We start from the raw sequence: 21,253 nt of genomic DNA, 5'->3' as shown, positions 1-21,253 counted from the left end.
GGATTTCACCTCTCGAACCCTTGGATTCCTTATCTGTAAAACGGGAATAACAACACTTACCTGGTAGGGCTGCTGGGGGGACTCAATGAGACATTATAGGGAAGTCCTCAGTACAGAGACTGGTGCAGGAAAACGCTGTAAAATTCAGCACCACTATCCTTATTGCAATGGTCATTCCCAGCACTATGGTGATGCCTTCTAGATCAATCCCTACACACCTGGGGCGGGGCGGGGCAAAGTAACAACTGCTGGACCCTTGGGAGGGGCAAGTGGAAGAAAAGGGAAGATTTCAGCACGAGCTATCCTGCTCTGCCTGTCCCATTCCACTCCTAACTCAGCTCTCCAGCTCCCTCCCCTTGATGGAGGGCCTCAAAGGTCTCCGACCCAGGGCTCAGACCAGGCACTTGGCTCATGCTGCACATTCCTTCCTTCTTCAAGTCACAAGCGCTGGAGGCGTGGCGTGGCAGGCCAGGCTCAGAGCTACCAGCATGGATAGGAAGGCTCCCGAGCTCCATGCAGTGGGGTGGCAAGACCAGATTCAGGCCCTTCGACCTCAGAGCTGGCACTTCTGACTCCCTGCTGTGTGCCAGGCCCTGGGGCAGCCTGGAGAAGAGGCTGGGGATGGGCCAGGCTGGGGAAAGGGATGGTGACATTGAGCCTGGGAGAAGCAAAGTGGCCATCTGGGTGCAGCTCTCCCAACCCGTGTTCCATGCCTGCTGCGGCCAGCGGAGACCTCCCGCCTTCAGACCCATGCATCTCCACCCTTCACTAAACCACTTAAGGAGATTAATTTGTCTGCTGACTGAACAGCGGCACTAATCACATAACCTGCTTAGTGTCGAGCTCAGCCTGGCATCGCTCACTGCAGGGACGGCTTTTGGAGATGGCATGAAGGGAATGCCATCCTGAGACATGTGTGGTCCTTGGCCCACAAGCACTGAGGACACTCTGGGGGAGAGAAGGAGGGTCACTCCCAGCACCTTGCTGGGTCCCTGACTTGGCTTATTGCCAGCCTTTGACAGAATGTCAAGAGCTCTTCTGGAGCCTCATTACAGGTTCCACCTGCACTCGCTCCTCTCCAGGGGACAATTTCCTGAAGTTTGCCACCTGCTGTAGTAGGAAGCTGTTTTTATTTTTGTTTGAGAGCACTCAGCAAGACTCCCTTCCTGATGAGGGAGCCCCAGGGATCTCTCGGCACCTCTTCTAAGGAAATGGCTGGCAATCACCCAGCAGACCCTTTAATTAACCAGGAAATCTCGTCTCCCCCCTCCCCCCCCCCCCCCCCGCCCTTGCTCCCACCAGCCCTTGCACACGAAGAGATAATTCTGGGCATAGCGGCAGCCCTCCTGCCCATTTCTGGAGCCTTATGGCTGAGATGGGTCTAGCTTCTTCCAGCTGGCATCACAAGGAGCCAGGAGCAGGAGCCCTGTGCGCACGAAGCCAGCACATGTCTTAGTGTGGGTTCTGGGCAGGTGGTCCTGACCGTATCTTGTATACCTATACTCAATAAGTCATGGCCAGGAAAGCCTGGGAGCCCCAGGGCACCCTGCTCACAGTTCTGACCTTCACATCAGATGGGTGTGGTGGGGCCAGTGAGCACCAGAAGTGTCCCAGGAATAAACACACAGGGCTGCCTCACATCCTGAGAGGAGTGTGACAATAAAGAGGTTGGGTTCTGGGGTCAGGAAAACCCAGATTCCAATCCCTTCTTTCCCACTTGCTGGCTGGGGGACCTATAGCAAGTGATATCACCTCTCTAAACCTCTGTCTCCTCATCTGTGAAATGGGCATAACAGAAGTAACCTATTTCACTGTATAAACCACACAGCCCGTCACACAACATACCCCAATAAAATGTAACTATTATAATATATGCTGGCTGCTAAAGAATTTTTCTCCTAATAAATCATAACTGTCACCATCATCATCTTCTGTTTTAGAGATTCCTACCTGAATCTCAATCTATACCAAAATATTCTTTCTGACCCCATGCAGAGTGGGAGCCAGATCCTGTCATTCCCTGGCTTCAAATGGTCATATGGGTCCTTGCTGCTATTAGGATAAAATCCAAACTCCTTACCATGGCCCACCAGGCCTTAAATGACTGGGCCCTTCCTGATTCTCTGGTTTGCTGGTGACCTCTAACCTGTGGCCTCAGAGATTTTGCTCTTACTTTTCCCAAAGCTGGCTCCTTCTCACCGTTTAAATGCTCACCCAAATGTCGTCTTCCTTCACAACCCAGTCTGAACTGGCAGCTCCACCCCGACCTGAGAGGCCCCATCACATCCCATTTTGTTTTCCTCCTAGGGCCTTTACTGGTCTGGTTGTATAGTTAATGTCTGTGCCTTCAATGGCATGTAAGCTTCTTGGGGACAGGGACCTGGAGCTTGCCAGTCTTCCATACTGTGTCCTTGTGAGTCACCCTGTGCCTGGCACATGGCCCATATGCTGACTGAATAAATGAAGGAATCCATGTACAGACATTAGCACAAGATCTGGCATTTACTTTTAACAGATACTTAATATCAATTGAATGAATGCATCCATCATGGAAAAACTCTTAGCCCAGGACCTGGAACGTAGTGAGTACGTAAAAATAATGTCTCCTGAATGAATAAATGGACTGATATACACATAAAGCCTGGGCAGATAGAAAGCAGTCGGTAAATGGCCCTAATTATCACTGGGGTCTGCACTCAGGTCTGAGTGCAGTTCCTACCCTGCCCGCCCCCCCCATGGTTCCCCTCTGTACCTTGGCCCAACTGTTTGCCTTCCGTTCCTGGTTCCTCCGGCCGGTACCTCTCCCGGGTGCCACTGCCAAGGCTCAGTTCACAAAGAGTGGCACTCAGCTCCGGGTCGTCAAACTCCAGGGGGCTCAGGAAGGTGTCTCCAGCCAGCAGGGGGTCAGCAATGAGAGGGGAGCAGGGCGGGGACGGAGAGGAGAGTGAGGAGCGGGGGGACAGGGAGGTCATGGACTTCGGGGTGCCAGACAGGGAGCGCAGGGCCTGCAGGCGGCTGCCCCCCTCCGCCTTCTGGGTCTTGGCCACCTCGTCCTCATGGATAGTGGTGATGCAGCCTGAGGGCCGGAAGCCCGTGGCCCCCTCCAGGAGCAGAAACTCCACCTTGCTCTGCAGCTCCGAGTCCAGCTGCTCGAAGGGGTCGTAGTAGAGATCAGTGAAGCTGGCTGAGGTGGAGGAGTCCAGGCTAGAGGCGGCTAGGGAGCCCCGGCTGGATGCGAGGGATCCAGGACTGCTGCCTGAGGAGAGGGACTGCATGCTGCTTGAGAGGCTGGGGGCACGAAGACAACAGAGGGTGAGGACACACAGAAGGAAATGGGCCACCCTGAACCTCCTTCTTGGCTCTGAGAAGCACTACGGCTGCTCAGAACACTTAATTTTGTTGGACCCTCTTGACAGTCTCCAGGGGAGACCATGCACCCCCATTTCACTAAAAAGGCATCCTGAGAAGGCCACATAATCAGAAAGTGGCAGAAGGGGGATTCCAATCCAAGTCAGCGGCCTTAAAAGTCCACTTTTTCCCGTTTGCCAAACCTCCACTGGCCGTAGTCCATTTTTACACTATGTTTCCTTGTATGAATCCAGCCCTATTTCTTGATATTTTTCTTCAAATAAACTCACTCTTTACTCTTCAACACATTTATTTTAAAAGGAAACTTTACACCCTAAGTGGGATTGGAAAAGCAGCATCATTTACGACAAATAGAAGGCAAGGATTAAAAATATCTGATGGAACAAAATATATTAAATTCCAGGGATACGCTGTTACCCACTGAGGCCCTGGCCTGAGGCCTGCTCTCTCTGCGTTGGCAAAGCAGGTGGGCAGATATTAGAGATGTGAATGGCACCTGACAGGGGGGGTCTTCTCCTCGGTGCTGTCAGGAGGGCTGAGGGCACCATAGTGCAGACAGGTGAGGGACCCTGCCCTGGCCATGCCACACCAGCCTCGAGTCCACCAGCCTAACCAGCTGCCCACTGTGCTTCCAAATGTCCACACTCAAGCCATGGAGGACCCAGGAAGGGCAGAGCCTGGGTGACCTCAGGATGCTGGTGTCTGGCTGTCCCCAAGGCCACACTCGTGGCCCACCGCTCACCTTTTCAGCTGGGAATGCAGAGCTGCTACCTGCCGGGTGGCTTCCTCCAGTTCTCTCACCAGCTGGTTCCTCTTACTGTTTAACTTTAACCTGAAGGAAGAGAAGGCATGAGTGGGGAGCACGGGGCGGGGGGGGGGGGCTGAATCCAGCCTCCATCTTCCTAGACGAAGAATCACAGGCATATACGTGTGAAGATGTACATGCAGATCCACAGACACACAAGAATTTTCTGGGAGTGTTTTACTATGATCTTTGGGGGAGATATGGCCCCCACATATGATCCTATAGGAACTGCTATATTCGTCACCTACTATATACCAGGCACTGTGCTAGGAAATGGGTAACACTGCCTTCATTCATTTGTACAAGAACCCTGCACAGCAAAATGGTTTTTACCACTTTACATATGAGGAAATTGAGGCGCTTAAGAGTTAAATAATTTAACGCTGGAGGATTAGTGGTAGAATTAGAATTCCACCCAAGCAGCCCTCCCTTCTCCTCCTTTTCCCTCCTTCCTTCCCATCCATTGGCCCCTATTCACCCACCAATATTTGCTTAGTGCCTACCTCATACGAGAACCTGGTGGCACTTGGCACTAGGGATAAAGATATAAGCAAAACAGAACTTGTTTCTGCACTTATGGAGCTCACATTCTGCTGGGGAGGGTGGGGGAGGACACACATTAAAAAAATACCCAAATATCAAATATCTAATGAACATACTGTGTGTCAAGGTTTAGGAATAAAAAGTACGGAATAGTGGAAAAGAACACAGGAGAGACCCAATTTAGACTAGCAGGTGGGATTCTTGGAGCAAGTGACTTTGTGGCTTAGCCTGTGCTGTCCTGAGCTCCCTGGGCTCACAGTTGGACCTTTCATAGCTTCCCTGGCAGCTGGGTAGGTGGGGCATGGGACCAGGTTCTGGCCAATAGGAGGTGAGCAAAGGATGCGCATCAGGCTGAGGTGGTTAAGAGATGTTGGTGGATCTTCCCCACTGCTCCCTGAGGGCTCTAAAGGAGCTCGTGCCACAGACGGAAGAGCCTGGGTCCCTGAATGACCAAACACACATAAGGCTGCCTGTCAGCCAGGAAAACTTCTACTGTATTTAGCCATAGAAATTTAGGGGGTTGTTTCCTGCAGCAGGTGGCCTCTCCTGACTAGTAGAGAAATTTAAGCTAATATGAAGGATGGACAGGAGTTGGCCAGGAAAAGCGCAGGGGAAAGAACATTCCAAGAGGGGAATCACAGCAGGGACCTCTTTCATTTTAAAGACATCATGGCTGCTGTGAGGAAAATGGGCAGGAGGCTGTGGATGGGAGACAGGGACAAGAGTTGGGGTGGCTCTGATGGTGTGCTTCAGGTGGAGCAGACAGAGAAAGGTCATGGGCTGGATGAGGGGCAAGGCCGAGGGAGTTAAGAGGAAGACTGTGAGGTCCCTGCCACTAGCAACTGAATGGATCTGAGATGGCTTCTGTCGGGATGGGAGAGTGATGGGCAGAGCAGCCCAGGGAAAGGGAAGAGTTCCCTTATGGATGTGTGGGTATGAACACTGAACAGGTGAGCTGTTGTAAATGTGGGGGACTCCCATCACATGATGACCACATGAAAAAGATGACCATCTTCTATGGACCAGATTGTGTCCCCTTACCCCCAAAGTCATATACTGAAGTCTTAATAACCTAGTACCTCAAAATGTGACTGTACTTGGAGATAAGGCCTTTAAAGAATTAAGGTAAAATGAGGTCATATGGATGAGTCTTAATCCAACATGACTGGTGTTCTTATAGGAGGAGATTAGGACACAGACATGCATGCAGAGCGGACCATGTGAAGTCATGGTAGACGTTCATGTATGGATGGCCACCTTCAAGCTAAGGAGAGAAACTTCCAAAGAAACAATCCTGGCAGCACTCTGGTCTTGGACTTCAGGTTCCAGAACTGTGAGACAATACATTTCGCCTATTTTGTGGTACTTTGGTGTGGCAGACCTAACAAACGAATGTACTGCCTTAGGGTAAAATATAGTGGGGGGAAAAAAGGGAGGGCCCAGGACTAAGCTCTGAGTATAAACAGCACAACAAGGTTGAATGGACCAGCAACAGTTGGCAAAGGAATCTGAGAGAATGAGCCCAGAAGGCCCAGAGAAGATGCAGGGAGTGTGGTGGAGTGTCCTGGAACTTGGGAGCAAAGATCTGCACCAAGGCAAGTCTCATATCTGATACTAAAGCCCAATTCAGTAACTATCTCCCTGGAGGCAAAATCCTTGCATTTAGAAGTAACCACTGGATATAGGCCCATCTCTCAGGTTCTCTCCTGAGATCCTGCATGGAGGGCAGCTTGGATGGGCTCTAAGCAGTGTGCTGGCTCCAGGAATGGCTCCCTCTAACCCCTGGAGTGAGCCCACTCTAAGGTTCCAGGATCTGACAGGGAAGGGGCTCCATCAAGCAAGGCTGTGCCCTAGCAAATGCATGATGTGGGCTGCCCTCATGTATCCGCTAGATTTATGGTTCTCAGTGTGTGGTCCACAGACCTCCTGTAGCAGAAAGGAAGGAGTGCTTATTAAATGCTCAATCTTGGGGCCTACTTTGATCAACTGACTCAGAAAGTGTGGGGCAGGGCTCAGGAATCTGCATCTCCATTAGGGCTCACAGCTGATTTTTAGGCACACTAAGGTTTATGAGCTGCTGCACTGGTTGGAGGCTGGACGTTGTATCTCCCACAGACAAATGTGTTCCACTGTCGGCCTCATATCCCCTTATGCCACCCTGCTAGAGAAGGAATGACTGACCCATTTGCAGAGCACAGCCAATCCGGCCTACGGTCTGGGAAAAAGAGTTCATTCTCATGGGAAAACCTAATCATGCCATCCCTCCACCAACACAGGCTCTGCAATGAAGACCAGAGCTTGCTCTAGACTGAGCAAGGTGGTGAGGGACTCGACATGGTCCTTGGCCAGCTCAATCCCTGGCGCTATTCTTCCAGAGTCCTGCTTAGGGCTGGTGGGGCAGGCAGCAGACCGGCAGATAGAGCCCATAATGAATAAAATCCTCGACTCTCAGTGGAATGGACAAGACCGTGGGATCTCCTGACTCTCCGTAAGACCAAGCCAGGGCTCACCATTTCTACCTGCATTTTCCTGTTTTCTGGGAGAAAGATCATAGAGACGTGTTCTGGCAGTAAATGCAGGTCACACTGGAGCCCAGCTAGGATGCCAAGGGGACTGGGAATCGGGTGGCCTCAACTTCCTGTGCACAGGGGCGTAGCTGCCAGCAGCAACATGCAGGTGCCGAGGCCTCCTAGCGGAGGCGTTGGGCTTAGCAGGACATATGGCATTTGTGTGTGATGCCTGGCACATGCTGGGAAGCCACGGACACATCAGCGTGGAAGTAGGAAGAGGATCCAGAAGGTGGAGCTAGAATCCCCACGAGCTGTGGCTCAGTACCTGGGGTGCTGGTTAAAAATGCAAGAGCTTGGGCTACATCTCAGGCCTGGGGAATTAGTCCCTGGGGAGGAGTCCAGGGAGTCCACACTCTAACAAGCACCCTTTGTGACTGCACAGCAGCTCTCAGAAGTGGTGGTGAGGGCCCACAGAAAGGGAGGGGGGGCATGGGGTGCAGGGATGTCTGTGACTGATCTGTGATTGAGGTTTGGCAGGTCTGTGGTTCCTTCCTGGGTATGTCTATTCCTGTCCATCTCAAAGGCCCCTTGAGTGGAGAGGCTGATGTGTGAGGGTGAGGAGCATCATACACTCAGTTGGAGGCTGGGAGGAGACAACGAGAGAGAAGAGAAAGGAACATAAGAAACAAAAGACAGAAAGAGACCTAGACAGAGAACAGCAGAGTCCAAGGGATGAACACATACAGAAAAACAAGGGACTAGAAGCAAAGAGCTGTAGACACAGACAAGAGATTGCTGGGTTGGTTTTCTCCTCTCTCCTCTGGAGGATGATCAGAGCCATCAGCACTGTCCTTACCCTTCCTGAGGCTCTCTCCTCTTCCTGCCCACATGCCCCCCCCCAGCTTCCCTCTGCACATATCTCTGGGACCCCTGGGCTGCCTGGCTCAGCCACTGCTGTGGGGTGGGGATTCTGGCTTCCCTGGACTGGCTGTGTAAACTTGCCATTCTCAGCGGCAATTGGACCTTTAAAAAAAACAGGGCTGAGACAATAATAAAAGCCCTTTTGACTGGGCAGTGGCTTCAGCAAGCACGGGCCCCAGAGCCAGCAAGCCTGGGTTCTAATCTCAGCTCTGCCATGTGGTGGTGTTGACCGAGCCTCGGTTTCCTCACCTATAAAATAGAGAATGGTCTCAGGGTTGCTGAGAGATTTAAATGAGATGATACAGGATACCGGGTCTAGCACATAGTGGCAGCTTTTGCCTGTAGCATAGGAGTCTCTAAGATAACCTCCAATCCTACTTTCAAGAAACCAAAATTATTATAGCAGGGAAGAGCCTCAAATCACAATCAGATCCAACTGCCTGCCTTCAGACTATATAGGTATTCAATACGTAGTTATAGTTTTTTTCCCTATCAGGCAACTGAAGTCCATATTGGTCAATGACTTGCTCAGGGTCAGCAGTGGGATGGGTTTCTTTTTTGATCCAACAAGGAGTAAGGCTGCCATGAAATGTGTTCTCTTCAGCCGCTGGCAGTGAGCATCATCAACAGTGAAAGGTTCCCCATGGAAGCTGTAGAGTCTGGGAATATGTGAGGGACCCAGGGGACTGTTAGAAGAGGCCAGAAGATACACGCAGAAGCCTGGCAAGGGTGTGCGTAGGCTGGCTAACCATTTATTCAACTAACACTGGAGGTACGAGGGTATATAGACACAAGCCTTCTGCCCAAAGTATGCAGCCCCAGGGAGAGCAGGACAGAGTCTTGCTGCTGACGATTTCTAGCAGGTGCTTCAAGGGCTGCAAAACACCAATTATGGAAGCCCTGTCCTACTCCTCCTCCACTTGTCTGGTGGTGGGTCACCCCATCAGCCATCCCTTCCAGGGGAGGATAGAAACACTTCCCTGGTAGCCATTCTGAGAAAGGGCTTAAGGATAAATGGACTCTGCTGTGCTTACAAGAGGCCAGGCAGAGGCTGGTCAACGTGACCCTTGGGCACCCTACCATGTGCAAGGGGGGTTTATTCAGGTGCTGGAGTTGGATGTCAGCTGGGTGCTAGAGAGCTCAGAAGGCTCCCGAAGGGGAGATGCAGAGAGCGCACATCCAGGCCCCTAGGACTCCTGGCCCGCTTCCACTGGGCTGGAGGCAAGTTTACCTGCTTTATAAACTGGGCTTCTGCCTCTGATTTCACTGGAAAAGAGGAATTTCCTTGCTCATTCTCGCCCCCAAACACAAATGCACATGCACGCACACATACACAAACACACACACGTATGTGAAAATCACTACCTTTGCTTCTAAGCTCCTTAAGGGTAGGTACCTTGCTCACTAAAGTCTGCTGCCTAAAAAAGTGAAAGTAACTAGAATAGATTTTAAAGGCACTGGGGCAGGGATTGTGACTTATTAATTTCTGAATCCTCCAAACTGCCTTGCATGGAAAATATGTACCAAAAAAGCCCATTTCTCAAATAAATGAATAAACGATACCCTGACGGACAGAATGAAGGAATGAATGAGAAGCTGAGGACTGCAGGGCCTGCCCTGAACACAGGGTTGTGTTCTGTGCATGTGGGTGTGGAGGCTGGGGAGACAGTGAAGGAAATCAAGTCTGTTATCCAGAGAACATAAACCAGTAGCTTTTGGGTTAAACCAAGCCCACAGATGAAGGTGATTTAGCCTTCACAATATTACTAAAAGTTATTAAATTAGTTGTCAATAGTTAAAAATACAGACAATTCTTTTCTTGAAATATGGGGACCTCTGGCAGCCTAAGGCCTGAATTCCCACCAGCCAGTGGTGGGAGTTGGCACCCACGAGGGACAAGGGGGGTTCTGTGCACTCCAGTGGGACCCAATCTATCAGCAGGTGGGCCTCCAGCATTTGTATTGCCTGTTTGGCTCCTATCAGTATCTCATTCTGCACCCGCATCGAAATTAGTGTTTTTCAAAGTACAAACTGCAACCCCTTAGCATGAGGTGAAATCAATTTAGCGGGTCATGCTGTCATGTAAAGGAATGCAAGAGAGAAAATATCAGAGGGCTATCACACATAGTAAGAGTATACATGCTCTATTTTGTCCCTATCATGTCAGTCACTGTCACCGAGTTGGCAAATGACTACTCTCCATTACATAGGGTTGTGTGGCTTACGTTAGTCAGAAGATAATTTCTGAAAACCTGCACCCGAGCAGACTTTTTGGTGCTGCGATTCCCTGTGTAAACTCCTAGGTATCTGGTATTCCGGGTGGTGAATCATTTCCCCCAGTTTGCTACTTTAGCAAGTTGCAAGATTTCTACACTGAGTGTTCTTAGAGAGGAGCCCTTACGCCCCAGGTGGTCCCTCTCACCCCTCCTGCTTCCGTGGAAGATAGACCCAGGAGGGTGGGTCCCAGGCCCCTTTTGGCCCCAGCCCAGCCCCACCTCTCTGTCAGCGCCTTGCTCTGGGTGTCCCGGGCTGCCTGCAGGTCCTTCTCCAGCCGCTTCCGGGCCATCTCCAGCTGCTCCACCTCCCCCTGGGTCCACTTTCGGGGGCTGATGAAGCGCATCTCCTTCAGCAGCTCCTCCTTCTCATTGATGAGGATCAGCCGGTCCCTTTCGGAGTCTAGCACTCCGGGCCAGGCCTCACTGTCAAGCTTGGCCAGCTGGATCTTCAGGTTGGCGATCCTGTGGGCAGAGAGGAGAGCATGACAGGTGTGCCCAGCGGCACTGTGGGAGCAGGGTAACAGACTGTGTTTCCAACGTTATGAGGTACCAGGAGCCATGACATCCTCAGAGCAATCTTTGGCAATGACTGTCTTCCCTTGGACCAGCAGGCCATCTCAAGGAACATATTTTCATCTAACAAACACAAATGGTGCCTACCGTGTGCCAACAGTGAGTAGGCTCTGCAGGGGTGGGAACGGGATGTAAACAAAGCAATGTCCTTGCCCTCAGGGATATTAAGCCTGGTAGAACAAAGAGCTGGATTCATCACCAGGCAATAGCCTCCTACCGCCAGCTATGTGACCTTGGGCAAGTCACTTCATCTCTCTGGAAGGAACAACAAAGGCTCCTTTGTCATGGGGTTGTGGTAGAAGGTTTTTAGACATATTCCATGAACTCTCAAAGCACGGTATTTGGCACATAGTAAGCACTCAAATGAATGTTTCTGCTGCTATTGTTATTACCTGGTCTAACCACTTACTAGGTATATAACATTGGGTAAACTCCCCAAAACTTGTTCTGAAAATGAGCAATAATGTGCTCAGAGTGTCTGGCACATAACTCGTGCCCAACCAATGGCAGTCATGGACCCACTACAATGACAGACAGCAAACTCTGAAATTGGTAACTGTATGTTCCTAGCCCAAAGAATGGTGTCAGCACAGTGTGGTATAACCAACTGTGGATTTGGGGTCAGAGGCCTTCAGCCAAAGTCTTGGCTTTGGCCTTGACAGAAGGACCATTCTTTTTTTTTTTTTTTAAATGTTTATTTTTATTTTTGAGAGAGAGAGAGAGAGAGCAAGCATGAGCAGGGGAGGGGAAGAGAGAGAGAGGGACATATGGAATCAGAAGCAGGCTCCAGACTCTGAGCTGTAGCATAGAGCCAGATGTAGGGTTCGAACTCACAAATCATGAGATCATGACCTGAGCTGAAGTTGGACGCTTAACCAACTGGACCACCCAGGTGCCCCTATAAAAAGACCATTGTTAAGAAATCATTTTGGTATCATAAGCTTCTAGTACACTGCCTGGTACACTGTAGGCACTTATTAAATGTTAAAAGGAAGGAGGTGGGAGCTCAACCCCTTAACTTTTTTGAGATGCAATACCCTCACCTGTGAGGTGGAACATGCAAGGTGGGTTATGAGAACTGACTGAAAACTTATCATAAAGAGTTCTTTATACATTGCCAAGTGCCCATACAGATTAGGTATAATTACCTTTGGATCCAAGAAAGATTCACAATATAACTAAGATTATTGCTACAAATATCCAAAGAAATCATGATGTGTCCCTTTAGGATTCAGCCTTTGCAAAAAGGGCTTTCAGCTATCACATCCTAGCCTCACCTGATCCATAAAGGGTGGTAAGAAATGGCAGTGAATCTGTTGGACAGATGTCTAGAAATAGGATATGGTTCACCTAAGACTGCAAGTCATAAACGTGGCCAATACATGTTGAGAGCCCAGGTCTCTGGACTCCCAGCTCAATCTTATCTGCAGATATGTGGCCCAACTGTTATTTTATAAAAACATCATTAGCGCCAAAATCTCCACACTGTGCAGTAAAAATCCCATGCAGACAAACACATCTAGGTTTGCTCACTGCCCAGCCAAATGTATCAGAGGGATTCTTAGAGTTGATTAATTTAAATTCCGCATTCACAAAGAGAGTAATCTGGGATAACTTGGTAGCTTCCACCACTCTGAGGATGGAGTGGCGTGGACAGGTCTGGCGGGGGCTCCATTGCGCACAGTACACTGAAGGCTTGATCAATGCTTACATGTACTTTCTAGTGGTGCTTTCCCAGTGTTCCTTAACCTTCAGGCCACCTTTGGTGAAGCTGATGAAACTACCAGACTCACTCTGCAGAAATGCACATGTGACAAAACGTGGCACACAGACCTTTCATTACAGCTACCTGCCCTCCTACCTGGAGTCCTGCAGCCTGCTTTCCATTCAGTGGCTGCTCTATCCTTGACACTTAAACTACCTCTGGGTGAAGAGTGAGGCTCAAAGCTGGATTATAGCAGATGAGCCAGGAAGCTTTGTGATGGGAAGTTTAATGGTTCAACCCCAGAGGGAAGATTTCAATTCTTCAGTCTCTCCAGAATGGATCTTCTAATATAGGCATCATTGCAGACTGGAATATATCCAGGGTTCAGAGTGGTCCCCCTTCAGAGGGGACACGTGGCTGTCCAAATGCAGAAGTCTTGTTGTTTTGCTGGGCCTCTAGGGGGAGCTGAAATAATGCACAGTGTTTTTTTTCTACCTGACCAGTATCCAATTTCTCCTCCTTCTGTTAACAACACTCCCAAGTTTTCTTTGGGATATCACTCCTCCAATACTTAAGTCTTTTGGTTCCCACAAAGCTGACCTCAATCCCCTTCCCAGAGTTGGGCACATGACCCATGCCTGGACCTTCAGAGAATTCTAATTCCTCCAACGCTGCAACAATAATTGGATCACTAGGAAAAGCCAGGGAGCCTCAAGCCTTAAACCTGTTAAATCTGTTGGGATAGGTAGGTCCTCCTGCTGCTGGGGTTGCTAACCTGATAGTATATAACTCTAGAATTGCTGGGGGTCACCTTTACATTTTGAAAGGAAAGTCTGTCAACACAAAGGCAAGCAGGGTAGAGAAAAGAAGAGAAACTGAGTTTATGTAACCTGATTTGAATCCCTGGATCCAGCTGTGTCTGAAGCTGGTTTATCCTAGGACTTTGGAATTCAATAAGCTGACAAATTCCCTTTTTTATTTCTTCTACTTTCTATAGGATTTCTGTCATTGCTGCAAAGGGTTTTGCTGCTCACACAGAATTGGCAGAGGGGCAGAACTAGGCACTGCCACACCCTACGTGGCCTGGCTTAGAATACCATGGGCCAGGCAGTGTAACCTAAGGAGGAATGGATGTGATATTCCTAGCTTTATTCACCATTATACTCTGTGGGTTCTTACCCAGTAAGGCTGGCCCTGTGCATAGGAAGCTCACAGACTTGGAGCCAGATTGTCCAGAGTTCAAATTCTGACTCCATCATCTTGAAAAGTCATGATCTCATATTTTACCTTTCTCTTCTCTAACATGGAAATCATATAAGATGTGCTATAAGGTTGCTTTTAAAGTTAAATGAGATGATACACATACAAATGTTTTAATACAACACCTGGCCCATAACAGATGCTCTAAAAACATCAGGTTTGATTGTTTTAATTTTATTTGTGGCAGTGGAACCCAACTGCTTAGGAGACTGTGAAGCCACAAAATATTTAGTCACTGGGATCTACACTGTTTATAAGCACAGCTTGCTCCCAGTTGGGCAGGAGACACTCAAGTGTTCAGTATCCAGAGGTTTTTCTCCTATTGCTAAAACCTCAGAAGTGCTCCTTCAAACCAGACTACTCACAGGATCATTGGAAAACCCTGATTAGAGAAACTGAGCTCAGCAAGTGGAAAGATAACTAGGCTCTGAGATTTAACAGATTTGGGTGCAAAACACAGCTTCTACTTTTTATCTAGTGAAGTGTCCATGGCTCAGTCATTTCCTGAGTTCAGAGAAGGTTAAAATATATGTGTCATAATAGTTACCTTCATAATCTTTGATTATTAAAGATGAGGTGTGTGAAAAGCCAGGCATGGGGCAGGCACTCTGCAATGGCAATTATCATTGTTGGAACCATCCCGCCCCCAGCCCCTAATTACCTTCTCTTAGCTTCTTCATATCGAAGGCGCAATCTGACCTTCTCTGCCAACTGATTGTTGCTGCTTGCGCCAAACTGGGGGAAAGAACAAAGTGGGGAATTATATGGCCACTGTGGCCGGTGCTGAGGTGGATTTCAAGAGCTCACGAGAGACTTGACAGCTTGCGTGGGAAGTAGCTAAGAATAGCCCCCAATTACCAAGCTGGCTGTGTGATAGCAGGGAAGCTAGTCAGGCAAAGACACTTCCTGCAGGCTGTGGGAAGACCCTCAAATTCAGACATCTATCATTTCTAGAAGAGAAGCTGAGAGCCCAGAATATCATCTTGCAGCCCCGAATGGCTTAGAGCCCATTCAAGCCCCAGCAGCATGGAGGACAGCTGGTCAGGAGGAAACAGGGACAGCCAATATACAAGAAAGGCATCCTGGGGGTGCTGGGGAGGGGCTCAACTGAAAACCCAGGGAGGCTGCAGCCAGGACTGAAACACTGAGTGAGCGAGGAGAAGGTCCTAGAACCTTCAGGGAGGCCTACAGATGGCTTGTAGCTGGACACATGGGTGGTCTGGAGACGGAAGGGACAGCCCATTTGCCATGTCCTTCTGTAAAGAGTGGCAAGAAGCTACAAGGTTCACCCAAGCAGATATGGATATAGCTTCTCTTCACAAGTGGGGACACAGCTATATGAAGAATCAGATAGGAATAGCATTTAGCCATGGAGGCTGGGAGGCGACTTTGCTCAATGTCACCTGCTCTAGGAAAACAAAAGTTCTCCAAACATTCCAGATGGCTATGGGTCAGTCCTGCTCTAAAGCTTTCATGAAATAAATCTGGATGGTGCTCACACTATTCACTACGGTGCCCAGACTGAGCTTTTGAAGAGAGCTGTCTGAAAGCTGCATGTATTGTTTCAGGATGAACAGAAGGAAAGTATCATCTGCTTCACAGCTGGTGAAAGAAAAACAGAATGGTGTTGCAAATCTGTAGGAAGGAAACCAGAGAGAGCCACTGGTCCTTCACACATGCTTTCTGTGCAGCACCTAGAGACGCAAACGCATGGCTAGGCAACACTCAAGACTGAGGCTTTCCCCCCACAGCGCCGGCTTTCCCCCCACACCATCATCTCATGTCATCCTGGGGCCAAGAGGTCTGCAAGAGAATGGAGCTCCAGGAGGCCACGTTAGCAGGCAGGCCCACAGAGAGATACCAGTCACCTCCCAAGGTGAGAGATCAGAAGGCGGCTGCCCACTATGGCAGCCTCCTGGGTACAACTTCTACTCACACTTCCCGAGATGTCTGTCTGGGAGCTCACGTCCAGGTACTGTTTCGGCAGTGAGAAACCTGAACTTTCCAGAGAGCTGCTGCTGGACCACAGGTCAGAGTGGGACCCTCTGTCGATGAGGAAGCCGTCCTTCAGCATGGCGAGGCTCTAAGGAGGGGAGGGCAAGGTTAGCAACACAACTTTCTGGGAGGGAGCTCTGGTTTGTCACCATCCATGTGCTCTCCTCTCCACTTCTGTAATGTGGTAGGAATCCTAGCTCACTCTGGATATTCCACTTACCTCGTAAAGAGCTGGCAGCAAGTGGGTGGTTGCTCAGTGCCGGGTACTGTGCTGGGTGTTCTACTCGGGAAAGACTGGCATGGACACTGGCTCTAGAGCTACACTGCCTGGCTTGGAATCCTTGCTCTGCTACTTGCTAGCTGTGTGACCTGAGCTAGTTGATTAAGCTCTCTGTGCCTCAGTTCCCTCTCCTAAACAAATAGGGATAACCACAGGGCCTGTCTCATAGGACTACCATACTGATTTAATGAGATGGCCAGTATAACGTGCTAGTACAGCCAACGTTCAGTAATTGTCAGCTTTATCATCATCTTACTTAATCCTCACATCAGTCCTCTGAAAAATGACCTAGGATTATCCCCATTTCTTTGCTAAGGGAGTTGTTACATGCAAAGGCTGGCAAATGACAGAGCAGGATGTGGTCCTGGCCTGACTGAAGATGCAGTGCTCTTAAGTGACAGTCATGATAGGAACATGGCTCACGACTGTCCACGAGCGCCTGAACGCTTTCATCAGGTTGCTGCCCTGGGCAAGAGCTTCAAAATCATTCTGTTTGTCCTAGAGCATAAAGCTCCCTTCACTAAATCAGTTATAGCAACCCCAAGCCTGAGTCCTAATCTGCCAGTGGGAACACAAACAAACACAGTATCTCAGAGGTCAGGGTCATTCCAGTGAGGGGAGGCAGAGTGTCTAAGGGTTAAAAGAATAGACATCTGTGTCAGTGTTTATGGGTTCGAATCCTCGCTCCACCATGGACTCTGGGCTGTGTAGCAGTTATCTGTATGAAGGGAATAACCTAGGGCTGATGTAAGAGATAAGTGAGATATGATGCATGCAAAGTGTCCAGTTCAGTTGCCTGGCATGTTAAATCACACCGATTATCATTTGTCTGGTCCTCAGCAGAGGAAGAGCATGCAATGTAATTCTTATAAAGATGTTACATTTCGGTGTCAGGGCTGTGGATGTCAAAACCATCTCCCTCCATTTGGTTCTTTGAGAAGTAAGCCAGGTGGCCAGAGCCAGTGACAAGGACATGACCTTTGGACTCGACCAGATGGCTCCTAGTACAACTCTGCCAGTGATGTGACTTTAGGCAAGCCACCTATCGCTTCTGATCCTCCTTTTCCTACTCTACACAGTGAGACTGAAAGCCCAAAAAACTAGTGATGAGAGCTCAGTGATCTGTGCAGCGTGTGGAAGTAGTGTGAGTCTTGGCACAGAAAAGTGCTCCGGGCACACGTGGGCAGCTCTGTCAGTTAAGCATCCAACTTTGGCTCAGGTCATGATCTCATGGTTTGTGGGTTCAAGTCCCATGTCGGGCTCTGTGCTGACAGTGCAGAGCCCTGCTTAGGATTCTCTCTTTCTGCCCCTCCCCGATTTGTGTTTCTCTCTCAAAATAAATAAACTTAAAAAAAAAAAAAGAAAGAAAAAGAAAGAAAGGTGCTCCGAAGAAATTGAGAGATGGGACCCACATCACTGGAGCTCTCGTACCTTAATGAGATCTTGCTTTTCTTTTTCTCCACAAGTGATGGCCTTTTTGATGGCTTTTGTTTCTCTCAACACAGCCTGAGCTTCATCCAGTTTGTAGCTGCCCTGAGCATCGGACATTTTCTTATCGATTCTAGGAAACAGTCAATGGGAAAGGTCAGAAAAAGATAGGGTGAGGGATGAAGTCTCCCCAGGGGATAAGACGACACGCTTTGGTCCTGCAGCAAGGCTCCTCTCTGTCCTGCACACCCTCCCTTCCCCAGGTCTAGCTGCCTGTGAAATGTCCCACAGGGTGGGGCTGCAGAAGCAACACCACTCTTTAAGTCAAGGGTCCTCTAAGCATCAGCTCTTACAGGAAGTGTTCCCTGATTACCTCCCTGCTTCCTCCAGGCTAGGCTAGGTGTTCCCATCACACTGCACATAGCTGGACACTGCAATCATTATGTTGTGTTCTAGTTAGCAGGGCATGTGGTAGTATCCTTGACTTGTTACTAACAGGCTTGGGACAGGGGCAGGATTGAAAATGTTTAAGTAGTTTCGGTATCTGGCACAGGACAGTCCTTTAACTCAAGGTCTCTCAACCTCAGCATCTTGACATTTGGGTAGGATGATTCTTTGTTGTGGGGGGCTGTCCTGCACATTGTCGGGTATTTAGTAGCACCCTTGGCCTCTGCCCACTAGGTGCCAGTAGCATCTTGGCCCCAAGCTGTGACAACCAAAAATGCCTCCATACTTTGCCTAGTGTCCCTTTGGGAAGAAGAGCAAGATCTCCCTCAATTGAGACCCACTGCCTTTACTAAGTATTTGCTGAGTAAACACACAAGGAAGGAAAGGTGTGAAAGATGGAAAACTCTCAGCCCTGCTACTTAGTAGTGTGACCTTGGGCATGGCACTTAACAAGAGGCTTAGCTTCCTTCTCTAAAATAACCTGGGTAATGTCACCTGCCCAGCCCATGTTCATGAAACTGTTAGGAATGTCAAATGGGATAAGTAAAGGATGGATGATCAAGTGCACTGGGAGGTACGGGATAAAATCAGCTTATCTAGGCCCCATATAAAGGTTCATTTTGGAGGGTGGAGGGGGAGTTAAAAAAAAAAGAAAAAAGTTAAGGACCACAATGCCACTTTCTGAAGGTCAGACCAAACCAGAGATGGTGGAGGTCTCCACCCTCTGGGGAAGGAGGCTGGGGTATGGAGAACCTTCAGAAGGCAGAGATAAATTTTAACTGCTTCACACTTTCCCCAAAGGCTAGGCCTGAAGTTTTAGTCACCAGTGGAGAAAAGGAAGTTTTACCGTCTGAGGGAACACCACAAACCCATTATTTCAGGATGAGAAACCGCTCACAGGCATTCCTCTCTGGTTTCCTGCTAGAAGCCAAATTGTCCTGGGCTAAAAATAACCTGAGTGGGGAATCACTGATGGGGGGAGCAGGTTTTCATCCTGGTCTGTCTGTGCCTCCGAACAGGAGAGAGGGAGAGGACTCGGGAGAGAACTCCGGTCTCAGCACGGCCCTCCCCCTTCCCTTCCCTTCCGTTATTTCAGCCTCCGTGGAGAGAAAACAAAGCCCCATTTATGTCTCCCCACTAAAAATAGCCTGTCTATTCCTTTCGAGGACTTGGGCCTGAGCAAGCCTGCCAGGTTGGCTAACACTGGTCTCAAATTTAGTTTGAAAAATTAGTCTAAATGGAGCTTTCTGCAGCAGAGGCGTGCCCGAGATGCTCTGTGGAGGGGAGGATCCCCCAGGATGGGAGGTGGCCCGGCCCCAAATGGAGGGGAGGAGGGCAGGGAAGATGCCATTTGCTTGAGTCGGGCTGGGGGCTCTGGGGAGGGGGCTGTGCCCAGCTGTCCTCTGCCAACAGGGTGAGGATGGCTTTGAATCCTCAGCAGGATAAGACAGAAGCGGTTTGTCTGCTGTGCCTTGGGCTCCTCAGACAGCCTCTACCTGATTTCCCTCAGGGGCCTTAGCAACCCAGGCTCTGGAATTTGGCTCCAGAGAGTAGCTCCAAGAGGGAACACTCTTGGGATTGAGGTTGGGGGGAGGGGAACAAAGGGTCACCATTATGTGCTCAGTGAATGAATCTCTCTCTCTCTTTTTTTTTTAAGGGAAAGAAAAGTTATGTGGTTGTAGGGGAGAGGAGGGTGTAGCGGGCTGCATGTGTTCTAGAATTTCCAAATTATGCGGCTGTCCGGAGATTCACACACCCGGGAGCCGCAGGACAGCCACGCAGAAGCAGGGCAGAGGCTCTGACAGCAGGCAGCTCTTCTTGGCAATTCTTACCTGGGCACGATGGCTTTGGGGGACGTGCCTTGAGATGCTGCACTGCTCCCCACCCACAGGGGTGACATGCCACATCGCATCTCCTTCCTGTTTACAAGGGCTCAGGGCAGCTGACAGGCCCAAGTCCTTTTGATTTTTCTTCTCAGGCTCCTAAGAGGCATCCTTCAATCCTCATCAACATTTCCTTTTTTAAAAAAACTGGGGCTGCTGACCGTGAACTGGACAAATGGAAGAGTTTCACCTTCCCCCATGCTCTGCAAAGGGAGGAGGCTGAGATAGAAGTGATTAGATCACCTCCCACCACTAGCTTCTGAAAAAGATTCCAAGGGACAAGGAAAGAGGCCTCATGTTTTCTGGGTATGATGAGGGGGTTATCCAGGATGAGGCCAGGGAGGAAGGTATTAGCACATGAGCTTCTAAATCCAACAGTCCTGGGTTCAAATTCCAGCTTTGATGCTTACCAACGGGGGGGGGGGGGGTGGGGGGCGGGGGCTGGGGTATATTTTCACCCTCATCAGTGCCCTCATCTATAAAGTGGGGCAGAACAAAAACTTCTCTTAAAGGGGCAAAGACAATGAAACGAGGTGACTGATGCACAGTCATTGCCCAGCACAGACCCTAGCCCAGGGTAAGTACAGAGTTCATCTGAGTTCCTCCCCATATCCAAGCAGGCACCCAGCTAGAGGTCACCCCCAACACCCCTTACTGACCCTCACACTCACTGTCAGGCACTGTCACATGCTTTAGTTTCATCGTTACAGTGACTGATTTTTCAGATAAACCAAAGCTCAAGGGGATTATGTCATTTTTGTAAGGTCCCAGGGAACTGGGATTTGAACCCAGGCCATCTACCTCTTGCAGCTACATTCCTAACCCTCTATGCCAAGGTGTGTATTAAAGCAGATGTCTTCCTCCACAATGAATGTGGAGCCAGCTTTGAGCGTGGGCAGTCAGAACTACCAGGAGTCTTATCTGGGCCTGATATCAAACATCAGTTGGGCGGAGGGAGGAGAGAAAGAAGGCTTGTCTTTGGGGTTTCAGCATCAGCTTACCAAAGAACAAGAATTTTCAATGCTGCTACAGGGTGACAAAGTGGTAAAACAGGTTTGTGGTGGCTCAGAGAATAATGGGAAATGTTCTAACCAGAAGCTCCTGAGGAGTGCAGGAAGGGGGAGGAGGGAAAGGCCCCTGCGGTAAGATGACGTGGGAGTGAGTAGTCTTTCAACTATGTGTTCAGAATTTGGAGGGCTCATGAGGTTATTTGCTTTATAGGTCACGAGAAGGAATTTTCTAAGCTCATATTACTGCT

General features: G+C 49.4%; 1 protein-coding gene across 2 annotated transcripts in view; it reads right to left on the bottom strand.

The window, feature by feature from the left end:
• WWC1 (WW and C2 domain containing 1) overlaps positions 1 to 21,253 on the bottom strand; it is a 155,530-nt gene that overhangs the window by 34,715 nt on the left and 99,562 nt on the right. For both annotated transcript variants that reach the window (XM_040444328.1, XM_040444333.1), the window contains 6 exons: positions 17,669 to 17,798; positions 15,899 to 16,045; positions 14,624 to 14,697; positions 10,644 to 10,886; positions 4,112 to 4,201; positions 2,753 to 3,288 (listed from right to left, as the gene is read on the bottom strand). In XM_040444328.1, coding sequence (XP_040300262.1) covers positions 2,753 to 3,288; positions 4,112 to 4,201; positions 10,644 to 10,886; positions 14,624 to 14,697; positions 15,899 to 16,045; positions 17,669 to 17,798 — 1,220 coding nt within the window. The remainder of the gene's footprint in view (positions 1 to 2,752; positions 3,289 to 4,111; positions 4,202 to 10,643; positions 10,887 to 14,623; positions 14,698 to 15,898; positions 16,046 to 17,668; positions 17,799 to 21,253) is intronic.

The sequence above is a fragment of the Herpailurus yagouaroundi genome, unplaced genomic scaffold (genome assembly GCF_014898765.1).
Source record: "Herpailurus yagouaroundi ecotype Mexico unplaced genomic scaffold, PumYag 29, whole genome shotgun sequence".
Taxonomy (NCBI): Eukaryota; Metazoa; Chordata; class Mammalia; order Carnivora; family Felidae; genus Herpailurus; species Herpailurus yagouaroundi.
The sequence above is the reverse complement of the archived record's forward strand: the minus strand, read 5'-3'. Positions and strand labels throughout refer to the sequence as shown.